The sequence below is a fragment of the Nicotiana tomentosiformis genome, chromosome 2 (assembly GCF_000390325.3).
Source record: "Nicotiana tomentosiformis chromosome 2, ASM39032v3, whole genome shotgun sequence".
In the NCBI taxonomy this organism is placed as follows: Eukaryota; Viridiplantae; Streptophyta; class Magnoliopsida; order Solanales; family Solanaceae; genus Nicotiana; species Nicotiana tomentosiformis.
Window position 1 is genome coordinate 42270346 of NC_090813.1, and position 16593 is coordinate 42286938.

Sequence of the window (16593 nt, forward strand, 5' to 3'; positions counted from 1 at the left end):
AATCGGTTGGGTGACCGGCTATTTGGGTTAATACTTCATGTTAATAAATCGGAATTGGACTTTCGATTCATGTGACTGTTTTTCTGTAGTTAGGGCTTGAAATAGCTTCTTATTAGTCCAAAGTTATATCCAGTGAGAAAGTGGGCTGCATCCTCCTCTGCTGCTGGAAAGCCCAAATAGCAGAAACTTACTAATGCCATTCTCTATTTATTTTTTAAAGAAAAATTACGACACAACAAATATATACATTATATTTATCATTCGTAACTATACTTTCAGAAAATTACTATTCTTAAAATTTTATTTTTCTATATTTCTGTATTTTGTCTTGGTTGTATTCGTTATGCGAACGAATCGATACGAATACAATCGATACAAGTTGTATCCTTTGTATACACTCTTGTATTTCGCCTTGGTTGTATTCGTTGTGTGAACGAATACAGTTGACACATGCCGTATTCGTTGTGCATCTGAATACAAGTGATACAAGCTGATAGCAATTAAATAGTAGCTACAAATGATAATTAGGCAAATTATAATTATGTACGGTCAACCAAAGAGCATGGTGGGGAGTTCTTGGAGGGAAGGATGCCGATGGTCTATTGGAAACAACCTCTCTACTTCATGGTAGGGGTAAGGTCTGCGTACACACTACCCTCCCCAGACCCCACTAGTGAGATTATACTGGGTTGTTGTTGTTGTTGTATAATTATGTACGGTAACTAGTCTCTAATTGTAGTGGTTTATGAAAATTCTTCAATTTTAAAACATAATTTTGCTGACTTCCAAGGGGGAAAAAGAGGCAAATACGGTGTGAAACTTCTCTAATGTCTTTGCTCATTCTTAAATAAACTACAAGGCGATCCTGGTGAGAGGCTTGTGCCTCACTCCTTGAGTTGTTTCTCAAATTAATCGAAATAGTTACACACATCTTAATGCATTTCTGTTATGAAATGGTTGATTAACTGCATAAAGTTCCCAAAGTTAATTTGTAAGTAATATCTTGCAGTTTAAAGTCAATGTTTTGATTTGAGAATGTAGTTGACTCAAATGATAATGCAATATTAGCGTTTGTTTGATTTGTAAAATAGCATGAAAAACTAAGTGTAATTTCATCGTGAACTTTTGAAGTGAAGGGTTACATCTACCAAAATATCTTCTAATCTTTTACCATTCTTCACTATCGTCTTTTACGCTTCCATTTCATCACAATTTAAAAATAATAATAAATTTAACTAATGTATACTAGTAGTGTTAAAAACTTGTCATATTATTAGTATATTAATCCGTTGCAACAAGTATTCTATTATTATAAGTTACTAATCTCACATTTTTTGCACAAATACCTATAGTTATCTTTTAAACTCCCTAATAGCTTACACTTCAATTTATATAATTTAAACTTTTTTTAAATGATATCGATGTAAGAAAGAAGCCCCCCCCACCTACACACACACACAAAAATACCCATCAAAAAGTGTCTAACAAATGGTGATACTTATAGTAGGTTTACAAGATTATAAAAGCACAACGAACACTTATCTATTTTAGCAATTTCCTTCCTTGTTATGTCTATATCAACTGCTACGATTGAGCAGCCAATGAAGCTGAGTTTTCAACTACCACTAGCTTCTAATTTCTCCCATGAACTCGTTGGGATTCTTCGAATGGACACCTATCAAAAACTTTCTATTTGTAATTTCATTGAGTATTAAATAATGTTATTTTATTTGATTAATTTAATTGGCCATTTTGCAAGATGATTTATAGCATGCAAATGATTAAATTTGTGGGAGGGGTTTGGGACGGGGGGTGAGTGAGGGGATAGTCCTATTTCCTACCAAAAATAAACTAGAATTATAATAACTCATTCCTTCTGGAAAATACGTCATTCCTTTTATGTAAACCTACTTCACCAAAATAAAAAAATAAAAACTTATACTCACTCACCAACCCCGCTAGTTAACATGTACAATACAACTGATTCTCAAGTGATATTTCCATTTTTGCTTTTCTATTTCCTTATCTTAAATTACAGAATTAACAGTAAAAATTTCGAGCATGAAAGTAGCAATTACGTTTGGTTTTGAAAATATTCAAAAATAATATTGGAGAAAAGTTTGAAACAAAATAAAATAAAATAGGGAACATTTGTCTTAGTAGGAAAACATCGATTTGGTTCATTTCTTATTTTCTAAAAGCAAAATATGCTTCATACTCCAAAAGACGTCATATTATTACCGTAATATGTTTAGCAGCCATATTGATTTAAATTAATATTCAACTGCTTAGCTTTGTTTTAGTATTAATCAAATGTAATGCAGTAAACCTGGTCATTTAACATTTTAACGCTGCACAACTTGAATTTTTCTGCAACAAATATATAAGTGGTCTGGTATTAGCTAGAGGTTGTTCATCGTAAAAGGAAATCTTAACAGAACATTTTAAGTGAGATCTAAGGCTTCCCGAAGCAAAGCGTGGCCAAGAATTCGAGGAAATGAAGAAAAGCAACAAAATCTTAGAAGTAAAACCAGCTCTTAAACAAGAAGTGAACTCGATAGGAATTAGTATTATTGACAGAAAGCAAAATCTGAAGTTAAGACTAATGTTCCTTAAGGAATTAATGTCTGTCTCATTTTACATACTAATGAACGTCCACCTCCTTATGTAATAGCACCAAACAGTGAGCTTACGTCTTTCTTTACCGTTAAGCTAAAGTTCAAAACTAATATGCTATTGTATAAACTTCCCTTCCTTTTTAGATTGAGTATGGTGGCCTTTGATTTTAGCCTCTACGCTAGTCAATGGCTCACAAAATGTCTATATCAGTATTTTGCTTAAAAGCTTTGCAGTACAGCCCATTCAAATCTTTTTCTACCTAATCTCTGTTACAACCCCCTCTTCCCTTAACAAACCGAAAAACTCATAAATGGTTTTTGCCTCTGGCATTTAACTTATATAAATATGCCTCTTACTTGTACCCTTATCTCATCATCCATTCACACAGTAGTTTAAGAACTTCTAGCTAAGAAAAATGGCAAAGCAGACAAGTTTCTTTCCACTGCTAGGCTTCCTTGTCATTGGATTTCTTTGTTTCATTTGTCTACCTGCTGAGGCTGCCCTTAAGAAATATCAGTTTGATGTTAGTGTCTTCAATTTTCAAGAAAAATATTCTTTTGTTTACTGTGTGGTTCTTACCTAATGATTTGTTTTATACCCTCATTTGGTTCTTTTCTTTTCCTCATGGCCAACTTTCTGTGTTTTACAGGTTCAAGTGGCAAATGTGAGCAGATTGTGCCATGCAAAACCAATTGTTACAGTTAATGGGAGATTTCCCGGGCCAACTATATATGCTAGAGAAGGAGATAGAGTTCAAATAAATGTTACTAACTTTGCACAGTATAACTTGTCCATCCACTGGTAAGAAGCATTAAATTCATATAAAAATTGCAAAATGTTTTGATGTCTGTCAAATGTTAGAGGCTCAAACAGGATGTTTTTATTCTGATTCTTGCAGGCATGGATTGAAACAATATCGCAATGGTTGGGCAGACGGGCCAGCTTACATAACTCAGTGCCCTATTCAGACAGGAAATAGCTATGTTTATGACTTCAATATAACAGGACAAAGAGGAACCTTATGGTGGCATGCACACATTCTTTGGCTAAGAGCAACAGTCTATGGTGCTATAGTGATCATGCCACAACAAGGAACTCCCTTCCCTTTCCCTCAGCCAGATAGGGAAGAAGTACTTGTACTAGGTGGGTATTGCCATTCATCTGTATAAATGGAATTCACCCCAGAAACTTCTCAAACTTCTCTTATATATGGCAAAGCATGAATGACACATGACATTGCTTCTACTTGATCGTTTGTGCTGCAGGAGAATGGTGGGATGCTGATGTAGAAGAAGTAGAGAAACAAGGAAACGCATTGGGTATTCCACCTAATATGTCTGATGCTCACACAATCAACGGAAAGCCAGGGCCTCTTTTTCCATGTTCTGAGAAACGTAAGATTGGCATTGACTGGAGCATTTCAACCCTGTTGTATGAGAACAAATGTGGTTGTTAAGAATGTTTGCCTCCAATATCATTTTAATATTTGAATTTCTTTTTCAGATACTTTTGCCATGGAAGTGAAAAAAGGGAAGACATACCTGTTGAGAATTGTCAACGCTGCTCTCAATGATGAGCTGTTTTTTGCCCTGGCTAATCATACTTTCACAGTAGTAGAAATTGATGCAGTTTACACGAAACCATTCAGCACAGAGGCCATTCTGATTGCACCAGGGCAGACTACAAACGTTCTGGTTCGTGCCAACCAAGTTCCAGGAAGATACTTCATGGCTGCAAGGGCATTCATGGATGCTCCAATCTCTGTGGATAACAAGACTGCTACTGCTATATTCCAGTACAAGGGAATCCCAGAAAGTGTACTTCCAAAACTTCCAAGCTTGCCAGCACAAAATGACACAGACTTTGCTTTGACCTATAACTCTAAACTCAAAAGCCTAAATACCCCTAAATATCCAGCAAACGTTCCCCTAAATGTTGATCGACACCTCTTGTTTACAGTAGGCCTAGGAATAAATCCTTGTCCCACCTGTCTAAATGGAACTCGGCTAACGGCTTCTCTCAACAACATTACCTTTAGCATGCCACAAACTGCACTTCTTCAAGCTCATTACTTCAACATTAAGGGTGTATACACTCCAGATTTCCCAGACAAACCACCTACTCAATTCAATTTTACAGGGGCACCTCTTACAGCCAACCTAAGGACAAATCTAGGCACAAGGCTTAATAAGATTGCTTTCAATTCCACTATCGAACTAGTTATCCAAGACACCAACTTGTTATCGGTGGAATCACATCCTTTCCATCTCCATGGCTACAATTTCTTTGTGGTTGGAACTGGTGTCGGAAACTTTGACCCCAAAAAGGATCCAGCAAAATACAACTTGATTGATCCAATAGAAAGAAATACTGTAGGTGTTCCAACTGGCGGTTGGACTGCTATTCGATTCAGAGCTGATAATCCAGGTACCAAGATTACAATCAAGATAATTAGTTAATGAACATTTCTATTGCTGCATAATCTATTCTTAACATATCCGTATTTTTGTGAAGGGGTCTGGTTTTTTCACTGTCATCTGGAGTTGCACACAGGATGGGGACTGAAAACAGCATTTTTAGTGGAAGATGGGCCAGGATCAGATCACAATATTCTTCCTCCACCAAAGGATCTTCCACACTGCTAATTTGACAAGGCTTTCTTTTTCATCTGTACAGAAGGGATTTTGTGTGCAGATTTATACAATTCGTTTATGGGTGTGCCATAAGGAAGCAAAAGGCTTCGAGGATGATCATACACATTTCAGAAAGTGTGCGTAGGAAAATTATGCAAAATTGAAAAAAGGAGTTTCTATCAAGAAAATTAAGGGGATTGGTTTGTAATTTGAGTTGTAATAAAGGTCCACACATAAAAATGTGTTTTTGGACTTCTGTTCTTATGTATTTCCTGCTTCATCTAATATCTAGCTACACGTTGAATTGAAATACAATCTGTTGATACTCGCTTTTGACTTGACAGATTTATCAACCATAGCAAACCTGAATAAATCCATAATTCTTTCTTTCAAGTTTTCAAACCCCCTAATTTGAGTTCAAGAATGCAGTTATATATGCAGCATGGTCTCAGAATTTACAGATTGCAAAGGCGGTTACATGAAAGTTATATATATACACACACACACACCAGGTAACCCTTTCTTCCTAGATTTTTTAAAACTTAGTTTGGACCGTCCGGTCATATTCATAAGAAAGATTAATATGACTGTTTCCTGGAAAACAAAGAACTTGAGATGAGGTACCCAGAGAAGAAGCATAGCAGAGTAATTGCATGTGGAAATCTGTAGCACAAGATGCCGCAATCAAACTAAGGAAGAAAAATTGCAGAATCGAAATGTAACTCAAAAGCTTACCTCATTAATGCTTTCGCAATAATCTGACAGAAACATATATACAACATCATCGCTAGACTTCGGTATTCAAGTTCCCAGCTAATCAAGAATTAGTCTCTTCCATTTTCTCTCAGTACTAATAAGAAGCATATGTGCACCAATTCTGAATACTCAAAGGATATCTGCGCCCTAACGAAAATTTAAGGAATAATATTTGGCTTTTTGCTTCGTAAATTTACATCAAGTTTTAGATTAGTTTTTATGTTCTACGTTGCCCCAATTGCTCTTTGATGTGTTGAAATATGTATTTGAGGAGGTTGAGATTGAAAATAGAACTTTAATATGAGTTGGAAACTAATGTAAGGGGCTAGAGATTTTAACAAGTGAAATATGCTTAATTTAAGAAACATATAAGTCATAGAAAGAATTTGATCATGATTTCTAAAGGGAAATTGTAGCCTTTGAAATTCATTTTCCAACAGTTTGAATGATTTGTCCTTCAACTTTTCTTTACAAAATTAAAAGTTATGATAATTTTACTCAAAGTGAGCAATGAGCACTATTGAAAGATGAGAGTTCACGCATTTTTATTTAATCGTATTCAAAGTAGATATTTTACAAAACTATTGCAAGTTTCTATCCTTTGCAAGCTAACAAAACTTATTCTTCATTATATTTTTGAGAATTGGTAATTGTATTAATAAAATTAAATTTTCAATGTTTTGGTGGACGCCTTATAAAACTCATGATCCAATGAAACAACAAATAAAATTTTAAAAAATTAGTAACGTACAATAATATTTTTTAAATGAAAGTGTTCTTATTAATTTGACTGAATTTCACATATCTATTACTTTAACATGTATTATATATGACCATAATTTGTAAACTCTTATTTACTTTAAGTTTTTGATAATCTAGACGTGAAGAATTTATAAATGTTTTTGTGCATAGGTTTAGTTTCTTTTTCTTTCTAATTTATAATAGGGATTTTGACCTATTTATGCTACATTATAAACTTATTTACCCCTCATAGAAAGGTTATTACTTAATTATATTTAGCATATACAATTTATCATTTATATACAAAATAATATATTAGATTCCAATCTTATCCATTTTAATTTTTCTCTATTTTCCTTCTCTTTATAGATGTTTCTCTCTCTGCTCCTCTTCGAATCGGCTTTTGCAGATGAACATGCTCGGAGCTTTGAAGAATGGTGAAGAAAAATAATTCAACTCGTTAAAAGCCATAGAATATATACATAAATCGCCAATACAAATGGGTTATCGAATTTATTTTTAGATGAATAAACAAGAAATTGTCAACAATAGTACTGTTTGAAACTAAACTGAAATTAATTGACAGTGTAATTGAAACTAAATTGAAGTTGGTCGTGTATCATGAGCTTAAACTACATTGATAGCCATTAGAAAGCTTATAAGCTTTGAATTCGAAAATTAGAATTTGCAAAATTATTTTTTGTTTGGATTGTTGTTGCAAATGATTGGGAATATCTTTTGAAGTTTATATCTCAATTTTGAGAGAATTTAGTGAAGATTCGAGATGGTTTTGGTTGGAATTACAGATTGAAACTCGAAAAAGAAGACATAAACAAATTGTATATATTTTGTATATCGAGTGTAAAAATATTATATAAAATATCTACAACTTACATAATTGTATACAAGTTGTATATAAATTGTAGGTTTTGGCCGAATTCTGTACAAAAAATTTATATTTAAGTCGTAGATAAATTATAGATTTTGACAAAATTTATATATTTTTTATAAAAAACTTTAGTTATTTTCTATAAATATAAAAACTTAGACAAACCAGATAAATAAGTTTAAAGTTCCGTATATATGCGAAAATTCTAAACCTTGGGAGTACTTATCAATTATCCAATGTTTCAGTTTAGAGGTGTTAGACGGTAACATTTGTTTAAAAAAATTAAGCGAGACAAAATCAAATAGAAAATAAACTATTGAGATACAAGCAAATGCAAATGCTGTTACTTAGCCACTTGGGCTTCTTTTCTTCTTTTATCTTCTTTCTCTCATTATTGGGCCCAAAAGCCCACTATGTATTTATCTTAGGCATTGTAATTAGTTGTGTTGTGTATATAAAGACTGGGTCGACCCATCTCATTGGGTAAGAAGGAAAATAAAAATTGTATAGACTCTTTCTGATTCTCTCAGTGAAATACAAGGAAAACCTAGAAGCTTCCATTTTTCTTTCAACTATCTCACCACGAACTTAGACAAAACCTCAATAATTTATGCTTGAATCAAGTTTTAATATTGCATCAGAGCCAGATCTAGATAGATCAGGTGATTACCTCTCGTCCAATGTTACCCTCACACTTTTTCATCGGAGTTTTGAGTTTCCGTTGTTCCTTCGTGTTTTGAGCTTTTTCGGCGAGGTTTTCCGGGATTGACGATGAAATTAGTGCACTTCTACTAGCATTTGAACATTTCTGGTGATTGATCGAATTTATTTGGAGTTTTCTGAGAAGTCTTCATCAACCTAGATTTTGGTGGTTTTGTTTCTCTGCAACTGCACATTCAGCTAGGGTTTGCTTGTCTTCGTCATTAATTTTTTCTACAAGGTCGTATTCCTTCTGGTCGCGAAAGGAAGTTTGGTAACCCTAGTCATCTCTTCTCATTGTTTGATTGTGTGTGTATTCTTTTCTCTGATTAATTATGTACAAAATGCCGACTAATGATGTTTCCTCATCTGCGTTACCAATTGCTCGTCCTACTACCTCTCATTCTATTTTTCACGAGGATGATTATACATATCCATGTCATCCTTTTATATGCATACGTCTGATGTTTTAAGGTCTTCATTAGTTTCTCTACTTTTTGATGGTACTGGGTATGGGAGTTGGAGACGAACCATCCTTATGGCTTTGTCTGTTAGAAATAAACTGGATTTCATTAATGGATCCTCAGTTAAGCCTCTTAACATTTCTCCCTTGGCGAGACAATGGCAGAGGTGTAATGATTTGGTGGTCTCTTGGTTAACCAACTCCCTGTCCAAAGATATTACTCGTAGTGTTGAGTACTCTGAACTTGCCAAAGATATTTGGAGTGAGTTGGAGGAAAGATATGGTCATGCAGATGCTGCAAAGGTATTTGAGCTTAAGAAAGATCTAGCTCACATCTCACAAGGGTCACTTGATATTGCCTCATATTTCAACAAAATCAAGAAATTGTGGGATGAAATTGATTCCTTGTCAATCAGTAGAGTCAGGTCTTGCAGCAATTGTGGTTTCAAATCTGACTATCAGAAAGATGATGATGTTCAAAAGGTGTATCAATTTTTGATGGGTCTCAATGATGTATATGTGCAAACTAGAAGCAATATATTCATGATTAAACCATTTTCATCTGTGAACACCGTCTTCAGTATACTACTGTTGTCAGATGAGAAGCAGAGACATGTCTCTACCTCTCCTCGGTTTCTCCCTACATCTGTCTCTTTCAATGCTAGGGTGTCTAAACAAGGATTCCCTTCCAGAATTAATTTTGATGCTCAAAGACCCCTTACATGCAAATATTGTAAGAAACCTGGTCACACCCTTGACAAATGCTATAAACTACATGGGTATCCTCCAAACTTCAAGTTCACAAAGGGGCCTGACAGTAGGAAAACTACAGCTCATGTTGAAGTGAACTCTCCTGGTCCTCTTGCTAATGTGGACTCTAATATGGGTCCTGATTCTGTCTAGTCATCTAAGTCTGGTAATGTTTCAATGGTCTCTGGTCTGACACAAGATCAATTCTCCCAGCTGATGATGTTACTGCAACAGTCCCATGTGTCTGCTGATTCCTTCTCTACTCCCACTTTAATGGCTTATGCTAATTTTGCTGGTAAGCTGTTATCAAAAAGTATTCTGCTAAAGTCATGCATGCTTTCACAAATAGATAGTTTTATTTGGATCATAGACTCTAGAGCTTCTGATCACATGACCTCTCATAAGGATTTACTTTTTAATGTGCAAACACTACCTGTACCCTTTCTAGTTTCTTTGTCAAATGGGTACAAAGTCAAAGTTCATTTAATTGGATCTTTGACTTTATTTCTAAATTTCACAATTCATCATGTTCTTTATGTTCCTTCTTTTTAATACAACCTTATTTCAGTTCATAAGCTGTTAGAACAATATAATGGAATTGTTCTGTTTACCAGAACTCTTTATGCTATACATGCCCCTTCTCTGAAGATGCCTCTGGTTCTTGGTAAACTGGACCACAATCTCTACAAGCTTTTACTTCCTCATGTTGCTTCTCCTAGTACCACCTCCTGTTACTCTTCTAGTGCGACTTCCCGTGTTATTTCCCCTTTCTATGTTTTCCCTGAGATACAAACAAATGTAAAGAATGTTAATTTTGTTGATGCTGATAAAACACATGTGAATATTGATGCAATCTTGAATAATATCAATAAAATGGATGTGGTTTGGCATTATAAGCTTAGGCATATTCCTTTTTCCAGAATGAAACACATCTATATGCTTGGGTCACACTTATCTTCCAAACAGTCTTTTTCCTACACAATATGTCTACTAGCTAGACAAACAAGATTGTCATTTTCTGACAGTAGTATACAAACCACAAAGCCTTTTCAGTTGATCCACATTGACACCTGGGGTCCATATCACTCTCTTACCTATACTGGCTCTAAATATTTTATGACCATTGTTGATGATTTTTCAAGAGCCACTTGGACCCACCTAATGGGAGCCAAAATCAATGCTTTTGACCTCTTAAAAGCTTCATTGCCATGGCTGAAACTCAATTCCAATTGAAAGTCCAAAATGTGAGAAGTGACAATGCTTTAGAGTTGGGATCCAGCACTGTTGGATCAAAGTTTTTCTCTGAGAAATGGATACTGCATCAGACAACATGCCCTCACACTCCACAACAAAATGGAGTTGTGGAAAGGGAAGCACAGACATTTTTTGGAAACTGCTAGAGCCCTTCTTTTCCAATCTGGTCTCCCTCTTAGATTTTGGGGAGACTGCATACTCACAGCCACCTTCTTGATAAATAGGTTCCCTTCTAGTGTATTAAAGGACAAGAGTCCCTATGAGATCTTATATAACTCTCCCCCCCCCCCCCCACATACTCAAATCTTAGAGCTTTTGGATGCTTATGTTACTCTATTGTCCCAAAACCTCATAGGGACAAACTTCAGCCTAGGGCCATTCCTTGTATGTTTATTAGTTATCCCTTTGGGAAGAAAGCCTATAAGTTGTATGACTTACAGAATAAAACCTGTTTTATCTCCAGAGATGTTATATTTCATGAACATATATTCCCTTTTATTCAATCTGGATCTACTTCCCCTACTATGTCAAATTTATCATTTTTTGCCTGTTTTGATCACTCTGTTAAGCAGAATTCTTCACTGTTCCATGATTCCTTTTACCCTGCCCCATCAGTTACATCTCCTGTTTCTCCTTATCCCTCCAACTCTGCTCCTCATGACTCTGAAATATCTCTGAACAGCTCTCCTGCTCCTCCTAATCTTCCTTCTTCTTCTATAAATCTGAATTCCCTCCTTTAAGGAGATCATCTAGATCTCACAATCCTCCTTCTTATCTGCAGAATTATGTCTGCACTTTACCTAATCATAACTCTAGGTCTGCCAATTCAACTGTTATGTCTACTTCTAGTGAGCATCATGCATTTGAGCCTGCTACTTATTCTCAGGCAGCAGCTATCCCTGAGTGGCAGAATGTTATGAGAAAAGAGTTTGAGGCATTGGAGACTAATGGTACTTGGGACATAGTTGAGTTACCCAAGGGCAAGAAGCCAATTGGCTGCAAATAGGTATACAAAATTAAATACAAAGCTGATGGGAGCATAGAAAGATATAAAGCTAGGCTTGTGGTAAGGGGTGATACGCAGGTTGAAGGCATTGATTTTCATGAAACCTTCTCACCTATAATTAAAATGTCTACTATTAAAACTTTAATTACTGTAGTTGTTAAAAGACAATGGCCTATATTCCAACTAGATGTTAATAATACTTTCTTGCATGGGGACTTAGATGAAAAAGTTTTTATGAAGCTTCCACCTGGTCTTTCTGTATGTATTGTACCCCCTGCTTCTACTTCCACTCCTTTGGTCTGTAAACTCAAAAAATCTTTGTATGGATTGAGACAAGCTTCAAGGCAATGGTATGCCAAGTTGTCTCAATCTTTGTCTTCTAGAGGCTATGAACACTTCTTTAATGACTATTCACTTTTCACCAAAGGTTCTGGTGATGCTTTGGTACTCTTAGTAGTGTATGTTGATGACATTATCATCACTGGGACAGGTCTGTGTGAGATTGCTGCTGTGAAAACCTTCTTCCATGATCAATTTAAAATTAAGGATTTATGCCATCTTAACTATTTTCTGGGTATTGAAGAGATGCATTCTGAGGGTGGAGTGTTACTGCACCAGAAAAAGTTTGTGTATGATCTCCTCAAAAAGTTCCATTCCTATGATTATTCTTAAGTGATATCCCCTCTTGAGATGAATGACAAGTTGCAGGCTGCTCATGGTGATCCCCTGCCCAATCCTGAGACATATAGGTGTTTAGTGGGTAAGCTCAACTTCTTAACCCACACCAGACTTGACATTTGTTTTGCAGCGCAACATTTAAGTCAGTTTATGCAGAAGCCTTGCCTTCCTTACTTGCAGGCTGCTTTATGTTTGCTCAGGTATCTCAAGGGTACTATTGATTTTGGGATTTTCTATAATAATTCTCCTGATCTTTCTCTCAGTGTCTATTGTGATAGTGATTGGAGATCTTGCCCGGATAGTAGAAAGTCCATCAGTGGGTTTTTCATTTTATTAGGGGGATGTCTAGTAGGCTGGAAGTCAAAGAAACAATTTGTGGTCTCCTTGTCCTCTGCAGAAGCTGCATATAGGTCTATGAGTAAAGCTACTGCTGAAATTACTTGGCGTTGCAGGCTTCTTTCTGATTTTGGTGTTGTTTTTTCTTCTCATGTTAGTCTGTTTTGTGATAGCTAGGCAGCCATCCACATTGCTAAGAATCCTGTCTTCCATTAGCGCACCAAGCACATTGAATTGGACTGCCATTTTGTTCGCACCAAGTTGCATGAGGGTCTGCTTCAGCTGCTTCACACTTCCAGTGCCAATTACCTCGCTGATATGTTCACTAAACCTTTGGGGGGAGTTGTCCATCATCTGCATCTTTGCAAGTTGGGGGTTATCTCACCCTCCAACTTGTCGGGGGGTGTTGAGATACAAGCAAATGCAAATGCTGTTACTTAGCCACTTGGGCACTTGGGATTCTTTTCTTCTTTTATCTTCTTTCTCTCATTATTGGGCCCAGAAACCCACTATGTATTTATCTTAGGCATTGTAATTAGTTGAGTTGTGTATATAAAGACCGAGTCAGCCCATCTCATCGGGTAAGAAGGAAAATAAAGATTGTATAGACTCTTTCTGATTCTCTCAGTGAAATACAAGGAAAACCTAGAAGCTTCCATTTTTCTCTCAACTATCTCACCACGAACTTGGACAAAACCTCAATAATTTGCGCTTGAATCAAGTTTTAACACAAACAGTTTAGGGGACTACATGACGAAATTGATACAAGTTTAGAAACGTCGATTCTCTAGTGTCTTTGCTCATTCTTAAGTAAACTAATTAGAGCCTGCAGGGAGAGGTTTGTGCCTTACTCCCTGAGCTATTTTCTCAAATTAATCGAAATAGTAATACAGATTTTAGTACTGTATTTCAATGATAAAGTGGGTTGATTAATTGCATAAAGTTCGCAAAGTTAATTTGTAATCTATTACAGTTTTCTATATATTGCTTTAGTCTATTTAAACCTTGTATAATGTTTTGATTTCAGAAACATAATCGAATCAATTAGTGGTTCATTTTATTTCTAAAATTTATTAAAGTAGTGACTGTAAACTTTACCCAAACCTGTTGAAGTGCACGGATACATTTCTATAAAGGTTTCAATCTTTTACGTTCCCCTCCCTCACTATAGTATGTTACACCTCCACTCCGTCAATTTTTTATTTTAAATAACACCAAGGCAAGAAGAAAAAAGAAAAGGAGAGAGAAATACTTAGTTGAGAGAAGAGTAAAGGATGGACAACTCAGATGGCTGAAGGTGCTATTTCAGTATCATAGAAAATAAATTACCCACAAAAAACATAAGAAAAATGGTGAAACTCATAGTAGGTCTACATGACTATAAAAGCACAACGAACATTTAATTATTTTAGCAATTTCTTTCCTCTATGTCGAAATCAAATGCTATGATTTGACCGGCCAATGAAACTGCCGTCAAATATTACTTGAGGTCTGCCTCATTTTACATGCTAATTAATACCTTCTTATATATAGCACCAAACAATCTAGACAAACTTCTTTTCTTTACTGTATACGGTCGAAACCTATTATTCAGTCCGGTCGAAACCTATTATTCAGTCATACGGACTGGTCGAGATAATAATATTTCGATCAAAAGGTATCTGCGTAAGGTTAGGTCGAGGTCCGAAATAAGGGTGCCATGATTCAAGCTCCAAGACCGATCAAGGATCAACTCGGTATCATTATCGGGCCCATAACCAAATCGAACCACGAGGCAACGCGAAGGTTATCGGAGATGCACAGACCGACCGACACCCACCCCGAATATCAAGACTTCGAGTCAGGATCGAGCTCGAGTCAAGGCCGATGGCTCGATCCAATATCGAGTTCGAGTCAGTATCGAGCTCGCATACAAGGACCGTTGCAACCGCACTAAGGGAGAAAATCCTGTCAGGAATCAGAAAAAAGATAATTCATCATGGGCTCTCCACTATATATTTTATTGTATATAAAGTAGGATCCCTCTACTATAAATGGGGAATTATTGTAAGCATAAGGGACATTCACACATTGTAATAAAAGACTACTTCTCCTATTGAAAGAGAAACCCCTTGAGTTTGTTTTACTTTGTCATACTCATTCTTCTTGCTCACTAATTTATATCCCGTTTCTATAGTCAAGAATCTACACATTTCTATTTTTCTATACGATTTATGTCAAGTTATATCACATATCCTTAGAACTACTTATAAATTTAACTCTACCCGATTTTTTGGGTAAACAGTTTGGCGCCCACCGTGGGGCTAAGGATAACAGTGGTTGTTTTATACAAATCTGCAACACACACCAGTTTATGACCGCCTATTGATGGCTTTACCTATCGACAACGAAGTTGGCCTTCAAGATAAAACCAATAACTTGATACCCAGGGCCGGAAGGCCACTTAACGATGTCACTGAAGCTCGAGTCGAAGTACCTGGAACTCGAGCCGAAGTACCGCTAGATGTCAATTCACAGGTGGCTCTTGAGGCAAACCAACGTTCCAACAACAACAACAATAACAACCCAGTATAATCCTACAAGTGGGGTCTGGGGAGGGTAGAGTATACGCAGACCTTACCCCTACCCCCAGAAGGATAGCGAGGCTGTTTCCGAAAGATCCTCAGCTCGAGAAGAAGAAAAAACAACGTTCTGAACCGGAAAAAAATATTCATGGCGGTACTCGATCTGTAGCTCGAGACACCCATAACGTGGAGGAGATCGGAGTCAGCTTGCGTATGATCTTTGAAATGTTACAAGCCCAACAAGTAGCGATAGCTCAGTTGCAGAGCCAAACCCAGTTACCAAGCAGGCCAGAGCCCAGTCAACCTCGAAAAATTACCCACAGAACGGAGCCAGCCATAGTAAGGTCAAACGAGCAAGAATCGGGGAATACTCCCGAAATTGCTAGAATACTTGAAGAGTTCACAAAACGAATCGAAGCCAACGATAAAAAAGTAGAAACATGTCATTCCAGGGTCGATCAGATCCTAGGGGCTCCACCAATGATAAAAGGGCTGGATTCCAAACAATTCGTACAAAAACCTTTCCCCTCGAGTGCAGCCCCAAAACCAATCCCCAAAGAATTTCGTATGCCCGAAATCCCCAAGTATAACGGTACGACCGATCCCAACGAACACGTCACCTCTTACACATGTACCATCAAAAGCAACGATCTAGAGGATGATGAAATCAAATCCGTTTTGTTGAAAAAATTCGGAGAGACCCTCTCGAAAGGGGCGATGATTTGGTATCACAACCTGCCACCAAATTCCATAGACTCATTTGCCATGTTGACAGATTCTTTTGTGAAGGCACATGCCGGTGCCATAAAAGTTGCATCAAGAAAATCAGACATTTTTAAAGTAAATCAAAGGGATAATGAAATGCTGAGGGAGTTCGTGTCCCGATTTCAAATGGAACGCATGGAATTGCCACCGGTCACAGACGATTGGGCCGACCAAGCTTTCACCCAAGGGTTGAACGAGCAAAGTTCGATAGCATCACGCCGGCTGAAGGAAAATTTGATCGAGTATCCGGCAATAACTAGGGCAGATGTACACAATCGATACCAGTCAAAAATCAGGGTCGAAGACGACCAATTAGGAGCCCCTCTCGGATCCATGCATCAGAGCAAGTCGGCTATTAAAAACCAGAGGGACGTCGATAGAGAGCAGAGGTCAAACATAGACCGATATCAACCATACGTCGTCGATTGAATGAACAACGG

General features: G+C 36.7%; 3 protein-coding genes and 1 long non-coding RNA gene across 9 annotated transcripts; 3 read left to right on the plus strand and 1 right to left on the minus strand.

Annotated features, from left to right (window-relative positions):
* Positions 1 to 2913: 2913 nt before the first annotated feature.
* On the plus strand, positions 2914 to 5593 carry LOC104090498 (laccase-11-like). The gene is made up of 6 exons (XM_009595601.4): positions 2914 to 3142; positions 3269 to 3420; positions 3518 to 3762; positions 3885 to 4013; positions 4123 to 5046; positions 5134 to 5593. The coding sequence occupies exons 1-6, from the start codon at positions 3035 to 3037 to the stop codon at positions 5262 to 5264; spliced, it is 1689 nt and encodes a 562-aa protein (XP_009593896.1). The 5' UTR covers positions 2914 to 3034; the 3' UTR covers positions 5265 to 5593.
* Positions 3901 to 6257, minus strand: LOC117275323 (uncharacterized). Its single transcript, XR_011413826.1, has 3 exons — positions 5877 to 6257; positions 4161 to 5846; positions 3901 to 4045 (listed from the first exon to the last, which is right to left on the minus strand). It is a non-coding gene; the product is annotated as an uncharacterized lncRNA (long non-coding RNA).
* A 1846-nt stretch (positions 6258 to 8103) lies between these two features.
* Positions 8104 to 13494, plus strand: LOC108944141 (uncharacterized). 6 transcript variants are annotated; one of them, XM_070195225.1, is made up of 2 exons: positions 8104 to 12898; positions 12998 to 13494. In XM_070195225.1, exon 1 carries the CDS (start codon positions 8774 to 8776, stop codon positions 9701 to 9703), a length of 930 nt encoding a protein of 309 aa, XP_070051326.1. In that variant the 5' UTR covers positions 8104 to 8773; the 3' UTR covers positions 9704 to 12898; positions 12998 to 13494. The 6 variants fall into 6 exon arrangements, with proteins under 6 accessions (XP_070051326.1, XP_018624406.2, XP_070051325.1 ...); XM_018768890.3 differs by having other exon boundaries at positions 13002 to 13494; XM_070195224.1 differs by having other exon boundaries at positions 8104 to 12688; positions 12752 to 13494.
* LOC138891370 (uncharacterized mitochondrial protein AtMg00810-like) lies at positions 12501 to 13001 on the plus strand. Its single transcript, XM_070193186.1, has one exon. It carries the CDS (start codon positions 12501 to 12503, stop codon positions 12999 to 13001), a length of 501 nt encoding a protein of 166 aa, XP_070049287.1.
* Positions 13495 to 16593: the final 3099 nt, after the last annotated feature.

Bases quoted from the DNA above. Each gene is read 5' to 3' on its own strand.
- LOC104090498 (XM_009595601.4), top strand. From the start codon at position 3,035: ATGGCAAAGCAGACAAGTTTCTTTCCACTGCTAGGCTTCCTTGTCATT. The intron at 3,143-3,268 runs GTTAGTGTCTTC...TGTGTTTTACAG, and splicing joins TTAAGAAATATCAGTTTGAT to GTTCAAGTGGCAAATGTGAG. The intron at 3,421-3,517 runs GTAAGAAGCATT...TGATTCTTGCAG, and splicing joins TATAACTTGTCCATCCACTG to GCATGGATTGAAACAATATC.
- LOC108944141 (XM_070195225.1), top strand. From the start codon at position 8,774: ATGTCATCCTTTTATATGCATACGTCTGATGTTTTAAGGTCTTCATTA.
- LOC138891370 (XM_070193186.1), top strand. From the start codon at position 12,501: ATGAATGACAAGTTGCAGGCTGCTCATGGTGATCCCCTGCCCAATCCT.